Genomic DNA, 23554 nt, shown 5'->3' on the forward strand with positions numbered 1-23554 from the left:
ACTGGAGGACCGGACGTGGAAGCAAGCTTGTGAACTTCTTAAATTGTGTGAAAGTCACTTTTCCCCACACGTGAGGACATGGGCTGTATACACCTTCATGTGGGTACATGTACACGTTTTTAACGTCACGTTTAATTGGAAGGAAATACTGATGTAGACATCCTGGGGAAAGCGGCTCTCTTCACGAGAATAGTCACGGAGGGTCCTTTGCACACGCCGCTGTTATATTATCTTTCCCATCTCGAAATGTAATGAAGGGGCAGGTATTCTGCGTTGAGACACATCTACAGAAAACAAACAAGCAAAGCCCAGCTCCTTGAAGCCCTCCTGACCCTTCCTGTTTTCCCAGGCATGTTTGCCACGGTGGCCGGGATATCTCAGCGCGCGCCCGTGCACTGGTCAGAGAACGTGGTTGGGGCAGCCGTCTGCTTCCCATACGTCATTGCCCTCGACAGCGAGTTCATCACCGTTCACAGCATGCTGGACCAGCAGCAAAAGCAGACCCTGCCCTTCAAGGAAGGTCACATCCTCCAGGATTTTGAAGGTACTAGTTTCCACGGAATCTTAACAACATTTAGCTGTCAATCTTTTATGCTTGTATTTCTTCACTAAATGCTCTTAAGGGTCCATTGGGAACTTGGCCTCTTGCTGAGCATGGAAGATCCGCAGGCAATGGTAATACAGTCTCTGCACTTCAGGGGCACCGAGGTTAAAGGGAGACAGTGAAACAAATGGCCACAGCAGTTTGAGAGCTTGATAGCAGCAAAATAAGGCCAATTGGGAGAGCAGAGGAGGAAGTATTTCCTAGAAGTACCAGGGAGGGCTTCCTGTAGGAGACGGTGTTTGAGCCAAACCTTTAAGGATGAGTAGGAACCTGTCAAGTGGATGTGGTGTGAAAGAACCTTCAGGCAGAGGGGAAGGCGGGCGCAAATCTGCCGAAGGAGGAACTCTGGGCTCCGGGCCACGCAAGCGATTCACAGGGACTGTGGTGCCTGCTGTATGAGGAGGGCTGGCCTGGGTGAGGCCGCAGCGGACCAGGGCACCAGGGAGGGAGGGATTTATTTTACTTTTCCTAAATTTTATTATGAACGTCTTCCAACGTGCTGAAAAGTTGAAAGAAAAACAAACTGAATCCCTGCCCCCCATTCACCTAGATTTTTTCGTACCGGTTCACATGCTGCTGAGCAGTTTGGAAGTAAGTGGAGGAGACCATGGCGCTTAATCCGGAATCCTTCAGCAGGCGTTTTCCCGCGTGACCACAAAGCCCTTTTCACACCCCAGAAATGTGCTCTCAGCCCCTGCCTGTGGTCAGATTTCCCCGGCTTCCTAAGAGTGCCCTTGATGATATCCTTTTCAAACCAGGAGCTTATCTAGATCTGTGCATTGCCCTTGCCGTGTCCGGACTGGGGCTCCCCAGACGTTGCCCTTCCTATGTTAGGTGCTGGGGATGCAGACCTGCTGAGTCTCGAGGTCCCACGTGAAGCATGTCAGGGCTTGACTGGGGCCCTGACACGCGTGCCGGGAGAGCTTATTCATGACAGTGTTCCGTGCTGTGCACACTGAGGGGTGGTGGTGGGCACAGGGGATCGGTTGCGGGCACGCAGAGGCTGGCAACGTAACCCACCCCCGGCGGGAACACGGGGAGGCTTCCCAGAAGGAGGGACACCAGTGCAGGGCAGGGGCAGAACCTCATCTGAGTGCGAGGACAGTGATGTAGCTTGACATGGAGGACAGATGATGCAGACAGAGAGCCGGGCAGGGAGGCCAGGAAGGGGAGATGCAGGCGGGGAGAGACCAGGCGGTGGGACTGGGATGCACACGATGATTCCCAAGGAGGGAGGAGCAGACGGAGAAGAAAAGGCTCTGCTGACCCTGAACGACCTTCAGACAGACAGACAAGGTCGTTCCACTGCTTCCTGGGAACAGGTGATAGTTTAGCTTAAAACGTGTCTCCAGAGGGAGCAGAAGTCGCTCTCGAAGCTTGGCAGGTGGAGCTGCCTTGGGTGGCAGGTCCGACTCCCCAGGGGACCGTGCCAGGCATCACGGTGCCAGGGGGCTGTGGGGAAGGGAGAAGGTAACGCCGAGATCGGGTGATTCTGGATGATGGGCGAGTGTGAAACGTTATCTTATGGTTCAGAATGTTGCGTTGTAATCTTAGTTTCCTGTAAACTGACTACCCTGGAGAGAAAAGAATTTTTCAGAAGTTTTATATGAGGGATAGCGTAATTCTTACTGCTTATTTTCCAGGACTGAGCACTATAGCCTCATTATGGACCTACTCAGCTGGTTTTAAATTTAGCAGCACTTCAGAATAAAAAAAAGGCCAAACGTTTTAATATCCCATACTTCGGAAATGTACTGTTAAGCGTTTGCCCTTGGGCTTCCCTGGTGGCGCAGTGGTTGAGAGTCTGCCTGCCGACGCAGGGGACGCGGGTTCGTGCCCCAGTCCGGGAAGATCCCACATGCCGCGGAGCGGCTGGGCCCGTGAGCCATGGCCGCTGAGCCTGCGCGTCCGGAGCCTGTGCTCTGCAACGGGAGAGGCCCGCGTACCACAAAAAAAAAAAAAAAAAAGAGTTCGCCCTTTTCTGATGGTGGGAAGAAGGAAAGAGAAGCATTCGTTTCTGGTTGCCATGGGAACTGGGGGTTGGGGCACAGTGATGACATTGGTCACACGCTCGTGCTGTCTTTGGGCGAGGGGGTGTGTTTTCTTCCCAGCACTGTGTTCTTACCCTTTCCAACCATGTTCCATTTCTTCCCAGGAAGACTGATCGTCGCCACGAGTAAAGGAGTTTACGTCTTGGTTCCGTTACCTCTGGAAAAACAAATACAGGATCTTCTAGCAAGCCGGAGAGTGGAGGAGGCTCTGGTTCTAGCGAAAGGCGCCCGGAGGAACATTCCGAAGGAAAAATTTCAGGTTTGTAATCAGTGGGCCCCCAGGCCGCCGGCTTAGAAAACGTTAGGATCTAAGTGCCCAGGCCCTGCAGACTGCTTCCTGTCCGTCATTCAAGTTTCTCTGCGTCTCCACGCTGTACAGATAAGGAAGCAGGTTGCAGAGCAGCCGGACCAACAGCTGTATGAAGTCACGCTGCCGGCAGAGGCGAAGTCGGGATTTGAGCCTCTGACATAATTCCCGCACTTAATTCACCAAGTTGTATTTCTAATCAGCGTCCTTCTTCCAGAGGAGCCTCAGGGCACAGTTGTTACAGATGAAAAGAGGGACCCTCAGGTTAATTTGTCTCCCAATTCAGAATTTATATTTGTTGGGATGGGGTTGAATTTGTAGAGTTTAGGTTTATGTTATCTACAGAAAAAGCTTTGTGAACATTAGATAAACCATCTAATGTTGCCGGAATCCATCTAATTCATTTCCTTAGGAGAAAACTTTTAATGCATTTTAGAAACGCTAACTTTAATATCGTTGGTATGATCAATACAATTGATGAAGCAAACACGAATTGTTCTCATGTCTGATGAAATCAGGTTTCCTAAAACTTGCTCCCTGATCAGTTGTGAGGTGAGTTCGGGTTACTCTATGTATTTGAGAATTATAAAGCGTAGTATTGGTGTGTGCACGCTTCGTGTGAACATCTAAGTCCATCATTAAACGTTCTAATGAATTCATAGCGGTCCCCTTCTTGTTTCTGTTGGCCAGATTTTCAGGACGATGTGGTTTGTGGAATGAAGCTGTGCTTTCTGGCCTCAGTGGCTTTATGCTGCAGAGGGTAGAAGGTGGAAGAGGTCAGGACGTGTCATTTATGGTCACAGGATAAATACTGATCAACTTTCCATCTTTACTCCTCATTTAAAAAAAATTATTAAAGTATAGTTGATTTACAGTGTTGTGTTCATCTCTACCGTACAGCAGTGACTCAGTTATACATATATATTCTTTTTCATATTCTTTTCCATTATGGTTTATCCCAGGCTGTTGACTGTAGTTCCCTGTGCTCTACAGTAGGACCTTGTTGTTTCTCCGTCCTACAGAGAACAGTTTGCATCTGCTAAGCCCACACTCAGTCCTTCCCTTGCCCATCGTATTCCTCATTTTTGAGTGAGATGATCTATGAGCATTCAGCAGGGGGCAGCAAAAGCACAAAGAAGAAACCCGTCAGTTCAGGGCGTGTTTCTGTGCTGGGAGCGCCTGTTTCTGCCGCGTTTTCCTTGCGCGTCCGCGTGGGAGGCGGGTGCTGAGACGGCCTTGGCCACTGCTCTGCCGCTCTCAGCTCCTCTCCGTCCCGAGGGTGGGCCCCGGGAGCTCGTGGGTGTCTGGACGGGCACGTGTCGGGGGCCCCCTCCTTGCACACACCCAAGGGCACGCCTCAAGTGGGTCCCATTTTCTTAGGGAGGCTGCCCGTGTTCTTGGATTTTTGCTTTTTCCTCCCGTTTTCCTGAGAGCAGCTGCGCAGTGGATAGTGGATGGTGTTAGCGCTCGTCTGGCTCTGCCGTCTGCCATCCCAGTTGGGGTTTGTCCACCTAGCACGCACCCCGCCTTCCCCCTGTGGTATGTGCCCCAGACGTGCACCCCCAGTGACCTTGAACTTGGCTCTCGTTCTCAGGCCCACGTGGCTGCTGGGCATTATCCCGTTGTGCCCGAATTGTTTTCACAGCCCCTTTCCTGCGTGTCTGCAGTCCGTCCTCCACGGCCCCGCGGAAGGAGCTTTCTGACGCGTCCACCAAACCCTCAGCTGGAAATCCTTCCACGGGTGCCTCCCTGCCACAGTCAAGTCTGCACCAGGGGCCTCCTTCCCCCCGTGACCCCGGCCTGAGCTGCGCCCGCGCCTGAGCCCTGCATTGTGCAGGCGCTCCGGGAGCCATCCTAAAACACTTCTAATCCTGAGAACAAGTCAGGAACAGCCAGTGCCACCGTCCAGAGACCCACCGCAGGGACGGCTGGCCTCCGCGCATCCCTGGGTGAGGCCGGGCCAGCCTCGCTGCCCCGTCAGCGCCCCGTGCTTTCACCCACCTCCCCGCACGCCCTGTTTTCTTTACTTGTTATCTGTGCTCTTTTCTATCAGTGAAGTGAACTTCTAAACTCCACCGAGTATAGGTTTCGATACCTTGCTCAGATATGCCCTTTTCTCTGAGTCCACCACATCCCTGAATGCTTGCTCTGCACTCCCACAATTACACGTGTTAACCTGTGACCAGGGACGGGTTTTTTTTTTTTTTTTTTTTTTTGCGGTACGCGGGCCTCTCACTGTTGTGCCCTCTCCCGTTGCGGAGCACAGGCTCCGGACGCGCAGGCTCAGCGGCCATGGCTCACGGGCCCAGCCGCTCCGCGGCATGTGGGATCTTCCCGGACCGGGGCACGAACCCGTGTCCCCTGCATCGGCAGGCGGACTCTCAACCACTGAGCCACCAGGGAAGCCCCGCAAACGTACTTTTTATTTCCCTTTAGGAAGGGGAAGAGTGGGTGACATTTGAATCCTGCAGCCACGAGGAAAAAATTGTCATTCAGCGGATTTCTCACCAGCGAGCCAGAGTGTGAATGAGAATTCTTCTGCCGCAGCTGACGGGGCCTTTTTATCCTTCTTGCTAAGCGGTTGGCCTTTGTTGCTTCTCCTTTCAGAGACGGAACTGGCATTCCTTCACAACAGAACCTGGCCTCGCTCCTGTCTACTTACTGCTGGCGGCATACAGAGGCCAGTTTTCCCGTCAGACGTAGCTGGTGTCGGGGAAGAGAGTCATGAAAAAACAGCTGCCTCTCCTGCCGTCTCTGCAGGAATTGCTCTGAAGGGACGGGAGGAGATGCTGCTGTGCTTTGGCGAACAAGCCCCTCTGAGAGCTGATCAGAAGCAACAGCCTTTAGGTGTCTCCATCTCCCTCGTTTCTTCAGGGGTAACAGTGTTAGCCGCCTGCTGTGTACCTGGGTGAGCCAGTGAGAGGGAGGAACTGGGCTCTAGAAGCAGAAAGGGGCGGGTTTCAACCCTGGCTCAACCACTTACACGTTAGTCACTCTGGGCTGAAAACTTAGCATCTCTGAACAGGATGTTCCTATCTGTAAAACGGGCTCAAAGTGGAGTGACACTTTGACAAAGTGACAAAGTGGAGTTTCATAAAAACTGATCAGGTCAATAGGTGATTACTTAAACGGCAGGTACTCTGCCAGGGTGTGGGGATGCTAAGATGAATTATGTACATGCCTTCAAGGAATTCATGGCGTATCGAACAGCGGGACGGATTGGAAAGGGGAGGAATTGAAGTCCTAGGGTCTTAAGCACAGTTAGAGTCTTTAGTTGTGAGGTGGTGAGGGCCCGGGCTGTGGTGATGGAGCCAGTGAGGACAGAGCAGAGACGGGTCCACAAAGCCTTTCAGACAAAGGCGGACAAAGCTTGAAGCTGACCGGCTGGACAGTGACAGGGAGGGGTTGGAATTACAGACACCACAGGGTAGCTTCCTTAAGTGCGTTGCTATTTCTGGAAGTTACCAGAACAAAGGGCTCTGTGGTCCAGGAAATTTGGGTAGGACTGTATTAGACACAGATCGACGGCACTTTTATTGCAGGAATCCTCGGACTGCGGTGTGGATGTGGCTGTGTATCACCGCTGGGGGGAGGGGACAGAACACACAGTGTCTCCCAAGCTTCGGCAGGAAAACCTGCGTATTTATCTGTTTGTCGTTAAATGGGAGAGGCCTTGTGCTCTGGAAGGATGCTCAGAAGTGCTGGTGTGAAGAGTCAGTTCCACAAGAATGAAGAAGGATGGGCAGCTTCCGGGCTCCCAGGGACGCCGGCGATGTTCACATCCGTCTGAGCACCAGAGGTGGAAGCATCAAGAAAGCCAGGGAGCGCGGGAGGAGGAATACGGATCGGGACGGAGGGGAAATCCACGAAGAAGAAAGCGATGCTTAGACAGAGAACAACTTGGTCTCGGGAATGAGGGGTTGATTGACATGTATACGTGTATATGTTGAAAATCATTTCGTATAAGCCTCGTTTTTTCCTTACGTTGTAACTTCAGGTTTCCATGTAATCGTTAACAGTTAGCCTGGATTATGACCAGAAACTTAGCTTCGCCTCCTGTCGTGGTTCCAGGGCAGGTCAGAGTGATGAAACCTGTCTCTCCCTGCAGGTCATGTACCGGCGGATCCTGCAGCAGGCGGGCTTCATACAGTTTGCGCAGCTTCAGTTCCTGGAGGCTAAAGAACTCTTCAGGTAATCTGCGGTGTCGGTAGCAAGCCTTCTAAGTGTCCCTCCGCGGTCGGACCTCCACTGCGGTGTCGGCAGCAAGCCTTCTAAGTGTCCCTCCGCGGTCACACCTCCACTGCGGTGTCGGCAGCAAGCCTTCTAAGTGTCCCTCCGCGGTCGGACCTCCACTGTGGTGTCGGCAGCAAGCCTTCTAAGTGTCCCTCCGCGGTCGGACCTCCACTGCGGTGTCGGTAGCAAGCCTTCTAAGTGTCCCTCCGTGGTCGGACCTCCACTGTGGCTGTGATGGGAAAGGCCGCCACGGGTGCTGTGCTCCGGCGAGAAGTAGCAAGGCCGTCGTGTGTACACCCCTCGTGCCCCCTGCCCCCCTTAAGCCCGAGGGTCACTGTCCTGTGTCTTGAAGGTAGGGCAGATAAGGCGCAGAGTGGTCCTCTAGGAGAGGAGAAGGCAATTCTTTTTTTTTTTTATAAGGAACGTGGAATTTTTTTTTAGTTTATTTATTGATTGATTGATTTTGGCTGTGTTGGGTCTTAGTTGCTGCGAGCGGGCTTTCTCTAGTTGCGGCGAGTGGGCTTCTTATTGAGGTGGCTTCTCTTGTCGCGGAGCACGGGCTCTAGGCATGTGGGCTTCAGTAGTTGTGGCACATGGGCTCAGTAGTTGTGGCTCGCAGGTTCTAGAGCGCAGGCTCAGTAGTTGTAGTGCACGGGCTCTACAGCACAGGCTCATTAGTTGTGGCACACAAGCTTAGTTGCTCTGCGGCATGTGGGATCTTCCCGGACCAGGGCTCGAACCCGTGTCCCCTGCGTTGGCAGGCGGATTCTTAACCGCTGCGCCACCAGGGAAGCCCGAGGAGGCAACTCTAAAGAGCGTGTTTGACGCCCTGTGAAGGATTCCTAGGAAAACGCGATGGCTCACTTTCCCTTTCCTCCAGAGATTTTACCAAAAGCTCTGAGTTTAGAGAAAGAGCAGGTGCTTCTGGGAAGACTTGAAAAACTGTTCTTCTGAGGACGTTGTAAACGGCACGCTCCTGACCCACCGTCTTAGGAAGCTGAGGTCCCTTCCGCGTGACATGGATCCTGCACGCGTGGGCCTCCCCCTTCACCAGCACCCATCCCACCCCTCTCCCTCCCCAGCCCAGGCCTGTCTCAGCCCCTCCCCGCTCCAGCAGCCCTTCCTCTGGGCTGGGGGTCAGGTGTGCCCTGGGAAGCAGTGCTCTTCACGCTCGCTCAGAAGATGAACTTAAACCCGCTGTGATCGCCCTTCAGTGTCCCACGAAGGCATCGCCTGTAGAAGAAGTTTTCCAAATGTTCGCGTAGAACAGATTCCGCACGACTCAGAGCCGTAAGGGAGGAGATGTACACGGGGCCTCCTCCGAATCTGCCTTTGATCAGAGCCGCTGTGCCTCCTGCTGTTTCCCCCCATCTGGGTTTGCGGGGACCCATGTCCCACCGCAGCACTGGAGGTGCCATGTCTGTGGCCGCCGAGCCCTCTGCTCTGTCGTGGGGTCTGGGGGTGGGCGGTGCCCGGCTCGCAGTACTTTGCAGCCCGTGCAGCTGTGGACGGCGTGCAGACAGTGCACCCGTCCAGTGTCGTCTTGTGTGCCTACGTGCACTCTCTTTCTCTTTTTGCTTCATTTAGTTTGACACTGTAATTGCAGAAGCGGCCAGCTCGACGTGCGGGAGCTGATCTCCCTGTACCCCTTCCTGCTGCCCACGTCCTCCTCGTTCACCCGGTCCCACCCTCCTCTGCACGAGTTTGCAGACCTCAACCAGCTGACCCAGGGCGACCAGGAGAAGGTGGCCAAGTGCAAGCGCTTCCTCATGAGCTACCTGAACGAAGTCCGCAGCACGGAGGTGGCCAACGGCTACAAGGAGGACATCGACACGGCTCTGCTCAAGCTGTACACGGAGGCTGACCACGACAGCCTGCTGGACCTCCTGGTCACCGAGAACTTCTGTCTGCTCACCGACAGCGCCGCCTGGCTGGAGAAGCACAAAAAGTGAGTGTTTCTGGCCCCCGGACGCTCCCCCCGAACCCGGGCCTCCCTGCCTGGCCCTTCCCCGCCCCCACCCACGGGAAGCTGTCGTGCAGCTGAGGCACCAGCGTGACTTCTGAGTCGCAGGCATTCATCAGGGGACCACCCGGCACCCTCGGGATCCATCAGCCTCATCACGGTCTGCAGATCCACCGCAGGGGTCTTAGAGGGCACAACTCTCGTGCCAGCTCCTTCCTGACAGATCGTACAGTCATAGGCCTTGTTAGTCAATGGTGTGCTTGTTCAGTGTCCATCTGGCTGGGACTCAGCTGTGCGAGATGCCACACGCGTGTCGGTAAACCAATAGTGCGCTGCAGCCACTGATGGCCAGACTGAATGGACAGATGGGCATCTGGATAAACAGATAGAAAGGGAGGCTTCCGGATCTTGTGGATAAAAGGTTATGGGGTCAAACTCCTTCATTACGGACGTGAGCTGGTCGGCACCCACCCGCTTGCCGACCGGCCACCGGGTACGATGGGGGCCCGTCTGCAGTGATGACGTGGTTAAGTCGGGCAGCTTCTTCATCCTGGGGGCAGGCGGTGGTCTAACCCTTCTAGGCCTGGGGGGGTTGAGCGCTCCCTGTAAGATTCTTTGTCTGTGACTTTTGGTATGCATTTGACATGGCGGAGGTGCTGGTGAAATTCCACGGAGACCCAGGATCACGATCCAGACCCTGTTCAGATGCAGGACGTCATGGGCTGGTGACTGGCCTCCACGTGGGAAGTGGCTCGTTCAGCCGTTTCCCTCAGTTTCCCGAAGGCACCGTGGAATGGAGTGATTTATTTAGGAACCAGAAAATGCACTGACAGCTCATGGCAGTGACTTGGGATGGCAGGGTCTGGCGGGGTCAGTGTAACTTTCTAAAAGCTTTCGGGAGAAGAGAAGGGTTCTAGGGAATAGTTCAATATCTTGAGAGGTTGCTCTTTGAGGGAAGAAATCCGATGGCCCCCTGGGGCAGCTTGATCTGGTCACCTGCTGGGGAAGAGGGCCAGGAGAGGACGCACCTGTGAGCCTGGGAGGGTGGCAACAGCTCACAGCCTGGGCGATGCCCGTGTTGTCACCGACCCTGTCCGCTTATAAATGAGGAGGCAAGGGCCAAGGAAGGTAACCTACTTGCTCAAGGTCATACAGTCCCTAAGTAACGAAGCCTGGATTGAAAGTCAGGGCCTGGAACTCTGGGTCCCCCCAGCCTGACTCTCCCTGACCTTCTGTTCTCTGCAGTGCCTGCATACTGTTGGCGTTTATTGCCGTTGAAAATCCTTACCCCAGAATGGCTCAGACAGCATCCCTTCCCAATGGTCTTAATACCTCGTGATAAGTTAATAATGGTTAACTGAAGAGATGGCAAATCACACTAGTATTTGAAGCAAGTTGTAAAGCAATTCCAAATGTGATTTTCCATAGTATCATTATAGTTTTATTTTTTAGCTCATCTTAGATGTGAATACAGTCCTTTCTGGAAATTGATAGGGAATACATTTTCAGACTATAAGTAAATAAACAGAAAGGAGGATCTTTCTGGTGCTTGAAATTTGTTGTTGAACTGAGTTGAATAGCACATGTGGGGCTGGGGGCCCAGGGCCAAGGGCGTTGCTGTGGGGGTACTGCCCGCAGTGGGTGGTCAGGAGAGGGTGCACTTACCCCGAGTTTTCTTCCAGGTACTTTGCACTGGGGCTGCTCTATCATTACAACCACCAAGACGCTGCTGCCGTTCAGGTGAGTTTAAAGGCATCTCAGCACTGTTTAAAAATCACCACCATTTAACTCAGCACCATTTAACTTGCTAAGCAGCTAAGCCCGTGTGCCACAACTACTGAGCCTGTTTGAAAAAAAATTACAAATTGAAAGAGACCAGTCTTGGCTGATCTACAACCTTTTTTACAAAACAAAAATAGTACTGTTTTAGAAAGTGAATGCTTGAGAAATGTTGGCCAAGGATTTTCTTTTTTTTCTTTTCTTTTCTTTCTTCTATCTTTATTTATGGCTGCATTGGGTCTTTATTGCTGTGCGCAGGCTTTCTCTAGTTGCGGTGCACAGGCTTCTCGTTGCAGTGGCTTCTCTTGTTGTGGAGTACGGGCTGTAGACAGGCGAGCTTCAGTAGTTGTGGCTCGCGGGCTCAGTAGTTGTGGCTTGCGGGCTCTAGAGCACAGGCTCAGTAGTTGTGGCACGCGGGCTCAGTAGTTGTGGCACACGGGCTTAGTTGCTCCGCGGCATGTGGGATCTTCCCAGACCAGGGCTCGAACCCGTGTCCCCTGCATTGGCAGGCGGATTCTTAACCACTGCGCCACCAGGGAAGCCCCAAGAATTTTCTTTTCTTCATCTTTCCATCTCTTTTTTTTTTTTTTTTTTTTGCGGTACGCGGGCCTCTCACTGTTGTGGCCTCTCCCGTTGCGGAGCACAGGCTCCAGACACGCAGGCTCAGCGGCCATGGCTCACGGGCCCAGCCGCTCCACGCATGTGGGATCTTCCCGGACCGGGGCACGAACCCATGTCCCCTGCATTGGCAGGCGGACTCTCAATCACTGTGCCACCAGGGAAGCCTCATCTTTCCATCTCTTTAAAGAACATTGTCAAGACTGAGTTGTTTAAAATGTAAGAAAAATAGGATTTCTTACTGAGCCACAAGACCTGTGACTCCACTGCCTTATCAAAAATGAAGGCTGTGAGTAACAGGTTGTAATTTCCACTGTTAATGGCAATAAGTCTCGCCAGAGAGCTGGGTTGTCATGTCATCTGTGACAAAACTAAAGCTGATCAAGGCCAGTCACTTGCCCGGGTGGCACCGCTGGTCAGCAGGAGAGCTGGGGACTGAGCCAGTGCTCAGGGCCCTGGCAGAGGCTCTCGCGCCCAAATTTCTCATCTTGTCTCTTGTCTTGCATCTTTTGTGAGCGGCCAAGAGCATCAGCTCTGCTCACCAAACTCACCAAGCGTATCCGGTTGCTTTGAGAAATTACCATGGTAACATGATTGTGGAATAGGTAAAAAAAAAAAAAAAAGGTTCCCATCAACATACACCCCATGGCTAAGAGCAGATTTGGGTGTCAAAGCTAACATTTTTATTTTTTTAAAACACCATGTTCTGAGAATTTGTTATAAGTATGTTAATAACATTAGCAAAGCTACATAGACAGGAGTTTACAAAATTGAAATCATATGGAATAAATCACCATATAGGGCAGAAGGTTTTTAATGACACATTTCAATGGCTGTGTGAATAGCTTGTTTGATTTGGGGAATTCAGTGCTGAAGAAACTAGTAACATAAAAAACATTGGTGTGCTGCTACCGTGGCACGGACGATGAGCAGGGGGGCTCTCAGGCAGCCCCCATCTCTGCCACGCCTCGTGATGCCATTTCATTCTGAGGCTCTGAAAGTAAGATTCAGTTTACAGGGGCTTCCCTGGTGACGACAGTGGTTTAGAATCCGCCTGCCAATGCAGGGGACACAGGTTCAAGCCCTGGTCCAGGAAGATCCCACATGCCGTGGAGCAGCTAAGCCCGTGCGCCACAACTCCTGAGCCTGCGCTCTAGAGCCCACGAACATCAACTACTGAAGCCCACACACCTAGAGCCCGTGCTCCGCAACAAGAGAAGCCACCGCAGTGAGAAGCCTGCGCACCGCAATGAAGAGTAGCCCCCGCTCGCCACAACTAGAGGAAGCCTGCGCGCAGCAACGAAGACCCAACGCAGCCAAAAATAAATAAAAAATAAATAAAATAAATAAAAATTATAAAAATAAAAACAATAGTACATATGCACAGTGGAGCATTAAAAAAAAAAGATTCAGTTTACACGGCAGGGAAGTGTCTGGATGAAATAGCAAAGGACTTTATTATTAAAATCTTCCCTGAGCCCCCATGCAAAAGACAGTAGGAACACCAGGGCACAGGGTCACCAGAGGTTTTGAAAGCACATCAGACTCTCACAGTCCCAAAAGGTCTTCAAAATCAGAAATTCCTGTGACGGAGAAGGCTGAATCAGCCCGGCTGATGGCTGTAGGTGAATTTCTTCTGTGTCCAAACATTGTCAGTGATGATTTTATTTCAGGAAGAGACGTTTTTTAATGCATCCAAGTCTCCTCATATGCTCTATTTACTATTTGTATTACTGTAATCTCATTGAAAAGGAAAGAGAAAGAACCTGGTGCTTTATGTTCCTGATTTCCTGGACCGTGTCCCCTCTTTTTTGTTTTCATGTGTGTGAAAAAATTAAAATGGATTTAAGCCTCTAAAGTTTCTCCCGCCACTTTGAAATACTGAAAGGCCAGACAAACAAACACGTGCCCTTTCTGAGCGAATTCTAAGAGGTACGTAACCTCCCCTACCTTCTACTTTATTCCTCTCCAGCTGTGGGTGAGCATCGTCAATGGGGATATTCACGACTCCACGCGCTCAGACCTGTACGAGTACATCGTGGATTTCCTCACCTACAGCCTCGACGCGGACCTCGTGTGGCAGTATGCTGACTGGGTCTTGCAGAAAGATCCGGAGGTTTGTGCTTCGTAAACGCATTCGTTCAGGGGCGTCAGGGGGACTGGTGAAAATGGACAGAAAAGTTGATTCTAGGTGGGAAAACAAGCTACACTTTAACCCTTCTCTCCGCTTTTTTTCTCCCCCCCTTTTAATACATGGCTTGAGCCGTCCGAATCCCAGCTCTCGAGGAATTTCTGCATTTCGGTGCTTCTGCACACCTGTGTCGGGGGCAGGCCACTGTGTAGGAAAGCAGAAGGCACCGCAGGTCAGGTCTTAGCATCTTCTTAAACACCCGTGTGTTGACCCCCATCCCTAACGGCATCTGGTCCCTTGTTCTCTGCGGGCTGGAGAAAGACCAGACTGTTGCCCTGCAGGGCGTGGAGCCGGGCCTGGGGCACATCAGGCAAACCGTCGCCCTTGCTTCTATGTCCCCAACCCCCTTTGAGGGGGTGGGTTGGGGACATAGAAGGGCCCTTTTTTGTTGTTTGTTTTCATCAGTCATTTTATTAATCCTTAAGGGAAATGTAAATCAAAACCATTTCACACCCAGTAGGACGGCTAAAATTTAAAAGACAACAATAGTACACGTTGGCAAAGATGCAGAGGAATTAGAACTCACGTTCATTGTTGGTGGGAAAGTAAAACAGTACAGTCATTTTGAAAGACAGTCTGGCGGTTCTACAAATGGTTAAACAGAGTTATCATGTGAGCCAGCGATCTCACTCCTAGGTTTGCATCCAAGAGAAATGAAAACCTCTATTCACATAAAAACTTGTCCATGCATATTGATGGCGGTATTATTCACGACAGCCAAAAGAGGAAAAAACCATGTCCATCCCTTGATGGCTAGATAAATAAAATGTATATGCACAAAATGCAGTATTACTTGGCAATAATAAATGAAAGGGGTTCTTTTTAGTATTTTTAAAAATAAATTTATTTATTTTTATTTATTTATGTTTGGCTGTGTTGGGTCTTTGCTGCTGTTGCGTGGGCTTGGGTCCCACGTGGGTAATGCACACGGTGGGTATGGGCGTTTGGAGAATCGAGTTCACTGAATCTTCAGCCGCTTGTATCTTCTTTCACTTATGATCCAGCAAGGATGATCTAAATGTTACAGAGTTGTTGCCTCATGGATTGTCAAAACCTACCACCAATATATGTTTGGTTCCTTAGTTTCCGACCCTTTTAGAAGGAATTCCAGCTGGAGCTCTGCGGCATTTCCTGTCTCTGTCAGTGCTTCATCTGCACTGTTTTTCAGAATCGTCATGTTTTTTTGTTTGTTTTTTTTTAATGTATACCATTTTCAAAGTCTTTATTGAATTTGTTACAATATTGCTTCTGTTTTATGTTTTGGTTTTTTGGCTGCGAGGCATATGGGATCTTAGTTCCCCGATCCGGGATCGAACCTGCAACCCCAGCATTGGGAGGCGAAGTCTTAACCACTGGATGACCAGGGAAGTCCCGCAAATCATCATGGTTTTGACAGTGGTTTTAACCAAAGCGTATAGTGCTCAGAATGAAGATAAGATGGGGTCTTTGCAAAGCATGATAAATAAATTCCTATTCTTCTTTCAGGTCGGAGTTCAAGTTTTCACCAAGAGACCTGTGGACGAACAGCAGAGTAGATTTAACCCAGACGATATCATCAGTTGCCTTAAGAAATACCCACAAGCCCTGGTCAAGTACCTAGAACATCTGGTCATGGACAGGAGACTGCAGGTGAGGCCCCAGAGCGCAGGCTGAGCTGCGTGGGCTGCGGTGGCATCACGGGGACCTGAACTGGCCCATGGGTCTAACGTAATGTCTCGTGTTCCCGGCACTCAGTCTGTACGCGTGGGAGGTCAGGGAGGGAGCCGGATGTTCGTGAAAGAGACCCGCGGCCCAAGTAGCTTTTTTTCTCACCTTCCATCTCTTGTCCCCTCCGCTTATATTTTCTTCTCTTTTCCTTCCTTGTTATTCTTTTTAGAGTTTTTTTTCCTTGTTGTTATTCTTAAAGGAAATGAGGAAAGCTGTCCCCTTTTTGGAGAATACCTGAATCCCGTGGCCCTTACTTCTCAAAATGAGATATTTTCCCATAGATTTTAGATTCAGCTCCTCTGTGTTGTGGTTTCTGAAAACTCTTGCCCCAGTACGCGTGTTCTGTGGTTGTCCTGTAGCCCCCGCTCACCTTGCACGTCCGGTCTCAGGCACCTGCTGGCTGGTTGGTTAGGGGGCGTTCTCTGGGCTCCCCTAGCAACTGCTGTCTGTCTGCTTGTCCTCCTGTCCTGTAGAAGGAGGGGTACCACACGCACTTAGCCGTCCTCTACCTGGACGAGGTGCTGCAGCAGAGGCCCAGCGCCAGTGGCAAGGATGCAGAAGTGACCGAGACGCAGGCGAAGCTACGACGCCTGCTCCAGCAATCCGATTTGTACCAAGTCCACTTTCTGCTGGGTGAGTGCATCTCTCTGCATAAACGTCACCGGCGGGGGTGGGGGGTGGGGGCAGGGACGGAGGTCTCTGTTTGGGGGCAGGGGGTGGGTTGTGAGCCTCTGTGGCACAAAGTCAGCCTCCTGGAGGGCAGGCGAGCCCCCTCGTCCGTCCTCCACCCTCTGGAAACGGATAGGGCCCCTTAGCTGATGACACGAAGGCTGCCCTGGGCGTTGGGAGGTCTGCATGTCTGCTGAGATGAGCTGCTTTGAACTTGCTTATTCGGCTTGGAAGCCCTCAGGTCAGTTCCTTCTGAGGCTCCAGCTCTGATCACGGCTTTGAGGGTGGTACTGCCCCCAGCACCCCACTCGGCTGCCCCAGGCTTGGAGGAAGGTGGGGGTCCTGGAGGGCGTCTGGTTTTCATTTCCTCCAGGGCAGAAACCACGGTGTCCATGTTGTGTACGAGCCTCCGAGCAGCACCTGGCAGACTGAACTTGCCTCTTGCGGTATCGGGCACCGTGGAATTTCCGGGTTGTCCTTACTGGGTTAATACCTTTCTCTTTAGCAGCGTTTAACACCGCTCTCTGACCATTAACTACACCCATTCTCACTGTTCGCGGTAGTTGTGTCCTGTAGAGTCTCCACACTGAGTTCTCGGACACGGAGCCGTCGTACCTGGAGGGATGCAGGTCAGGCTCCTGAGAGCCTCTGGTCACATCATTTTCACCAACCGATCAATGTGGCACCTTCTTTATGTGTGTTTCTGCTTAAAGACACCTTATTTAACGTATGTTGTTGATTCAATGACACTGAGCTCGTGGCCAGCAGCACATGACTCAGGCCTGAATGATGCTCGTGTGACACATGTAGTTTGTCCTAAGGCACATGGCAGCCCTCCTGGGAGGCTACGTGGACACCCCTAAACTCTGGGTGTCAAGGCAGCCTGGGTGGCAGAGCTCAGGGGCGTCCAGGCAGCCCAGGTGGCAGAGTTCAGGGGCGTCCCGGCAGCCCGGGTGGCAGAGCTCAGGGGCGTCCAGGCAGCCCAGGGGGCAGAGCTCAGGGCCGTCCATGCAGCCCGGGTGGCAGAGTTCAGGGGCGTCCAGGCAGCCCGGGTGGCAGAGTTCAGGGGCGTCCAGGCAGCCCGGGTGGCAGAGTTCAGGGGCGTCCAGGCAGCCTGGTGGCAGAGCTCAGGGGCGTCCAGGCAGCCGGGCTTGCTCTGCCCGTTCTTAAGCGCGTGGCTCATTCAGTTGTGGCATTGGATTGGCACCGCCTGGCGCGGGCCCTGCCGTTTCTAACCAGCAGGTCCCACCTCACAGACAGGATCCGGGGCGCCGGGCTCCCCATGGAGAGCGCCATCCTGCTCGGGAAGCTGGAGCAGCACGAGGAGGCCCTGCGCATCCTGGTCCACGAGCTGGCCGACTTCCCGGCAGCGGAGGGCTACTGCCTGTGGCGCTCCGAGGGCCGGGCCCCGCCCTACCGCCGGCGGCTCTTCCAGCTGCTGCTGGCCATCTACCTGGGCCCCGGCCCCTCTGCGCCCGAGCTGGCCATGGCCGCCGTGGACCTCCTGAACCGCCGTGCCACCGAGTTCGACGCGGCCCAGGTCCTGCAGCTGCTGCCGGGCACGTGGTCGGTGCAGCTGCTCTGCCCGTTCCTGACGGGGGCCGTGAGGGACAGCGTCCACGCCCGGAGGACCACTCAGGTGGCTATGGGCCTGGCCAAGTCCGAAAACTTGATCTACAAGTACGACAAGGTGAGAGCCCGGCCCTCTCGGGCGAGACGTGTGATTTGAGGTCGGTTTTACCCGTGGAAAAAGAGTCCTTGTCCGTTTCTTCTCTGTAACTTCAACACACGTGATTTCTTCACTCAGACACAGGTGTGTGAGCCCAGGCGGGAGCCGGGCCGGCAGGTGTATGGTTGGGGCAGCTTCCCGCCCCTTTTAGACACTGACGGTCCGCAGAGCCGCGCTCCGGGCCCTGGTCCACGCTGCATGTCACGGTGTCACTGCATCCACACAGCGCTTCTGGGCACAATTGCATCCCCGTCACAGAAGGGGGGCAGGGGCACTAGGAGGTGACACAGGACACAGGATCCCGGCTGTGGACTGCAGGCCGATTCAGAGCTGCACGTTCCGGGTCCCCACCTCTGTCCCCTGGGCTTGCTGTGACTAATAGTAACAAATCCCACAGGCGGGGGCTCAGATGACACGCATCCGGTTCTCACCGTCGGGGGGCCGGGAGCCCGAGGTCCAGACGCTGACAGACGGGGCCCAGTGAGGCCCCCTTCTCGCTGAGCTCACGGGGCCGGGAGCCAGCGCTGGTCTCTTCCCCTCCATAAGGGCCCTGAGGCTGTCCTGGGGGCCCACCTCCAAACACCATCCCGCTGGGGGTCAGGGCCTCGACGTTTGGTGAGAGATACAGGCATTCAGTCCATAACATCCCCAAGCTTATCCAGAGGAGGCTTCTCTCTGGTGAGGCCCAGACGCCCCGCAGCCAGGAACCTGTCCTTCCAGAGCAGGAATCCGCCGTGTTCCTCCCTCTGGGAAGCCTTCATTGACTCCCCAGTGGAGAAGCCGAGGCCGGCAAAATTCAGCCTCCCTCCTCTGGCCTGTCCCTGCCCGGCCCCGGGTGCTCAGACCCTCCCGATGGACTTGCCGTTTCGTACGTACGGCCTTAGAACCCACCGTCTCCTCTGCCTGAGACGGCTCACCTCTTCCTTCTGCGCCTGGTGAACGCCTACTCGAAACCCCGCCTCAGTCTTTCCTTTGTGAAACCTTCCCATCCCTTGAAGCAGACGGGTGCCCCGTGTGCCGACTCACGTGCTGTGTCTGTAGCTGTCCCCTTCCCTGTTAGGCTTTGGGTTCTCTGAGGGCAGGAACTTCCTTTACTTATCTCGGTATTCCTGAGCCAACCTGGCATCTTGAAGGCATTGAATGTTTGCTGAATGACTAAAGAAACTAATGAGTAGGGTGAATTCACTAAGCCGTCGCTCTGTCCTGCCACTAGGCTGACTTGCTGGGCTGATTCACGCAAATTGTGCAGAAAGGCTTTTAGCTTGCAGAGCTCAAGTCCTGTTTAATCAGACAAGAAATAATAAAGTTTTGTTAGTTAACATTTAAAGAAAGGAAATGACGTTTCCTGGGGCCAGTCGGGAACGTGCCACGGATCAACCCCATGGGTTTGACCCAGTCTCTTATTTGGGCCTTAACGTTTCTTGTCTGCAAACGAGGGGAGCAGGGAATTAGATAGCTTTCATGGTCTTGTCAGCTCTAACGCCCCGTGATTCTGTAATAGGCCTTGCTTGAATAGATCAGAGCTCAGAGAATGTCTGAAAGATCTTGGTGAGAAATTCCTCCGCCAGACAAGCAGCAATTGCTTTTGTGAAATAAGGCAGCTCTGTAGCTTTTTTGACTTCTCCAGTTCCGGAGGGTGTTTTTGTTTATTTTCACCGCTGATACTCTGTTTCGAGAAATTGATCTTAACGCTGTCCTCACCAGTGATGGTAGCAACCCCCGGGGTGATGCGTGTCAGCTCTGAAGACCGGTGTCACTTATGTCACAGGCGTCCCTGTCTTTGTTTCTTTTTGCAGATGAAGCTGAAAGGAAGCTCAGTTCGGCTCTCGGACAAAAAGCTTTGCCAGATGTGCCGAAACCCCTTTTGCGAGCCCGTGTTTGTTAGGTATCCCAACGGTGGTCTCGTCCATACCCACTGTGCGGCCAGCAGGCACACGAACCCCAGCTCCCCCAGCCCCGGGGCTCGGACTTGAAGAGGCTGGGCCGAGGGCGCCTTACCAAGCCGGCCAGGTGCACAGAGTAGGCGGCCGCGTCAGCCGCCATCTGGTGCCGGGGGGCTTCAGTCGTGGGAAATGGGATGCGGCCGACCCCCTGCATCGGATGGAAATGGATAATCCCCGAAATAGAGACAGGCCAGATTCACCCGTCCAGGGACATCGCCACCCAAAACAGATGTCTGCTCTGAAAGGAAATGAGCCTTCCTGTGCCACCCGGACAAACCAGACCCCGCACCCCGAGCCCCGATCTGTAGACACGTATTTGCACTGGAAACGTTTGCTCCGGTGGCACGGAGGGGACCGCGTCCTGGCGGGCGAGCGGCCAGGGCGCAGAGCTCTCCATCCTCACCGCCTGGCCACCGGCCACCCTGTGGGCTCTGCCTTTGCCCTGAGGGACAGCTGACCTCAGGGAGGTATCCCATCTGGCTTGCAGCCCCTAAAAGGTCTGCCTGGGTACCCAGGCCCTCCCTTTGGGGTAGATTCATCCGCTTCTGTCTGCCTCGCAAGTGAAGGCTCCGAGAAGCTGTGACGCGCCGGAACGAGCTGCTCGCGGGTCTGGAGCCGACGGTGGGGCCAGGAGCACACGGCGCATCGCCCGCCGGTTTATAACTCCGTGATTAACATGTTCGATTAGAACTTTTAATTTGGCGTTATATCCTCGTGGTGATTCTTCTCTCTTTTGGAAATTCACCTCCGTCATGTTCATTCGGGACGTTTTTCTTTGCACCACCCCCCGCCCCACTGATTCCTCGGGAAATTAAAAGGGAAAGGTCGTGAGCACAAGCTGAGCGTGTCTTCCGGGGAGGCTGGTGGTCACCTCCACGCTGGCCAGGGCGGGCCGTGGGTGACGGCTGCCCTGCGCGATGGGGATGTCACCCCTCCCGAGGGAGCGCCGCCCCCAGAGGAAGTCCAGGCGGGCTGCCTTACCTCTAGCACTTTACACGCCTGCCCTGCGGCTTCCTGGACACACAGGACAGACACCTCCCCGCATCACAGACCCCGCGTCCATTCCGCGTCTCTGTCCAGCATCGCAGAGAAGCTGACACTGTTGTTACTTCACTGCCCTCTCCTGAATTTCTTCTTGGTGATTATCGACTCTATCGGGGACTAAGAAGAAAGATGCCGTGACGCCTGGCAAACGTGCATCAGCTTGTGCGTGTGACGAGGGGACCCCGGGATCTGGCCCCTCTCCTTCAGCCCAGCCCTTAACAGACGGGGTGGAGAGCTCATCCTCCCTTCTGTGAAGACGCTTTCTGTACTGATCACGGTCACTGTTCTCTTTCCTCTTGTGATTCCAGGGGGTCCAGAAAACAAAGGCATCTGTGCACTCTTCCCTACTGTGTCTCGATTTCTAAAGAATAAATGATGAAGAAATCCTTGCAGCTCAGCCGTGTGCTGTGTAAGCTGGTGTGAATGAAAGCCCAGTCATGAGTCTTACCCTGCGGATGGCTGTGAAGGAACGGCCATGTCACTGGGGACGTTCCCATTACGACTCGTGAGTTTGGGGTTATCCCTCAGAGAACAAGTGACTAGGACACGGAAAACTGCACCTTTAAAAGCACTGTTTCTCTCCACGAGATGGGTACAGTCCTGGAAAAGCCTTCTGATTGTTCCTTTCTCACTTGGGGGCACTGGTCTCTCTCTGCTCTGAACATTGATCAATATTTTGAAATGTTTGTTATCCTTTAGAATGATGGGAACTGAAGTTGAGCAGTTTCTATCTCTACTCTAGAATCCTCTAATGCAGCAGAATTCTCTGACCCTGTGCAGAATTGTTAAAAACCTTGCCTTTCTCTAACTCCCACAAGGCCGTTTTCTCAAATCATATTTTTTAAAGAAGTACGTGGTTCTTTCTAAAGACCTGCTGTCTTGTGATTGTGCCATTGGTTAGAGGAATTAGAGCCATCACTTGGCCCTTGTCCCCCTGGGTCGGTTCGATGTCACCATCCTAGTTAAAATAGCATGAACTGGACTCAGCTGACGTTAGTATTCTCTGGGCAGGACTCTTCATTTTCACGAGCTGGTTATCTGCTGTCGCTTATCAGGTATCCATGTGGGAGTGGCACGTGGGCTATGGAGTCTTGAGCCCGCGCAGGGCCGGAAGGCCCGGGCCTGAGCCCCGGATGTGCTTGCAGTGGGGCTCCAAGGGCCCTGGGTACCACCCTTGAGTCACTGCCTGTCACACAGCCAGGGTAACCTGGGCTTCCCCCTCGCCCACCTACGGAAACCTGGTCCTTTCAACTTTACCCTCTGCCCCTGGTTGGATCCCAAATACACAAGATGTACAAATGTAAACTTGTTGATTTTATTAAAATTCTTTTGATTCTTTGTCCCTCCTGTAATTGTTTTTTAAATAAACGTTGTCTCGGTGACGTGATGGTTTCCGCTGGCGTGGCGCCTAATAGCCCAAGGGCCATAGAACTTAGTCATCTGCCCTGGTGGTGCCTTCCAGCTCCTGCAAAAGCACTTGCATTGGTCGTTCCTCAAATCCTTTGGTGTTGCTTCACTACATTTTAAACAATGCACTTTTTAAAAAAAAATTTTTATTTATTTTTTGCGGTGCGCGGGCCTCTCACTGTTGTGGCCTCTCCCGTTGCGGAGCACAGGCTCCGGACGCGCAGGCTCAGCGGCCATGGCTCATGGGCCCAGCCGCTCCGCGGCATGTGGGATCTTCCCGGACCGGGGCACGAACCCGTGTCCCCTGCGTCGGCAGGCAGACTCCCAACCACTGCGCCACCAGGGAAGCCCCTCTCTGCAGCTTTTTGCAGCCGGGGAAGGGAAACAAATAGTTATAATGCAGCCTGCAATCCAGAGTCCTAAATTAGTGCAACAAGACACGAGGTAAGAAGGAATTAGAAAGCAACACACACAACCCGCAGGCCACGTGTGACTTGGGAAGTAAAACGCTGTCACTAGGGTCTCACTGGGCTCTGGCACCCTCTGCTGTGGCCCTGGCAGGCCACCTCCCCTCAGCCGTGGTGTCACCCATAGCCTGGAGGTGGTGGCTGAGGGCCCTCTGGGTGTTAGGCCTTAGTCTCAGGACAAAGCAGCGGGATGGGCCAGCCTGGGATACCAAATGCTGCTCTCTGGGACCTCGGGTCTCGGGGACGCACAGGAACTCCTCTGCAGCGGCCTCGCGGACGTGTCTGAGCGCCCGGGGCAACAGCTGCAAGAATCTCATTGCGTTGCTGCAATCAGCAAGAAGGCCCCTCTGTGCAGCCCCTGGCTCCAGAGCTGGTCTGCGGCTGCCCTTTTCTCTTCTCTTCTTTCTTTATAATTGATTTTTATTGGCGTATAGTTGCATTACACTGCTGTGTTAGTTTCTCAGCTCTATGTATACATATATCCCCTCTTTTGGATTGCCTTCCCATTCAGGTCACCACAGAGCACTGAGCAGAGTTCCCTGTGGTTTCTGAACCTCTCTTTACACAAACCTCTAACATCTTTCAGGGAGGGAAGGAGATATGCCCGTCCCCAGAGCCCTGGTCCTGCCCCTGCTTAGGTGTTCGGTCCTGCTATTATGGCTCGGTTCCTGCCTTCAGGTAGGTCACATAGTGTGTGCGTGCGTGTGTGTGTATGTGCATGTGTATGTGTGTGTGTGTGTGTGTGCGCGCACCTGCGTGTATGTGCAAGCATGTGGATGTGTGTGCGTGCATATGTGTGTGTGCATGGGCGTTGGGGGGGGTCTGGGATGGTGAGGACTGCA

At 53.2% G+C, this 23554-nt stretch overlaps 1 protein-coding gene across 4 annotated transcripts in view; it reads left to right on the top strand.

Moving 5' to 3' along the window:
- Positions 1 to 22180, top strand: part of TGFBRAP1 (transforming growth factor beta receptor associated protein 1) — a 47976-nt gene extending 25796 nt beyond the window's left edge. For 2 of the 4 annotated variants that reach the window (XM_019931267.3, XM_019931266.3), the window contains exons 3-12: positions 350 to 544; positions 2760 to 2914; positions 7071 to 7153; positions 8802 to 9143; positions 10841 to 10898; positions 13528 to 13671; positions 15232 to 15375; positions 15927 to 16086; positions 17379 to 17812; positions 19648 to 22180. In XM_019931267.3, the coding sequence (XP_019786826.1) occupies positions 350 to 544; positions 2760 to 2914; positions 7071 to 7153; positions 8802 to 9143; positions 10841 to 10898; positions 13528 to 13671; positions 15232 to 15375; positions 15927 to 16086; positions 17379 to 17812; positions 19648 to 19824 (1892 nt within the window). In that variant the 3' untranslated portion in view covers positions 19825 to 22180. Of the gene's footprint in view, positions 1 to 349; positions 545 to 2759; positions 2915 to 7070; positions 7154 to 8801; positions 9144 to 10840; positions 10899 to 13527; positions 13672 to 15231; positions 15376 to 15926; positions 16087 to 17364; positions 17813 to 19647 lie in introns of those variants that run through there. The other 2 variants (XM_073790959.1, XM_033838225.2) reach the window with 2 other exon arrangements.
- The last annotated feature ends 1374 nt before the right edge of the window (positions 22181 to 23554 follow it).

This window comes from Tursiops truncatus, chromosome 14 (genome assembly GCF_011762595.2).
Source record: "Tursiops truncatus isolate mTurTru1 chromosome 14, mTurTru1.mat.Y, whole genome shotgun sequence".
Taxonomy (NCBI): domain Eukaryota; kingdom Metazoa; phylum Chordata; class Mammalia; order Artiodactyla; family Delphinidae; genus Tursiops; species Tursiops truncatus.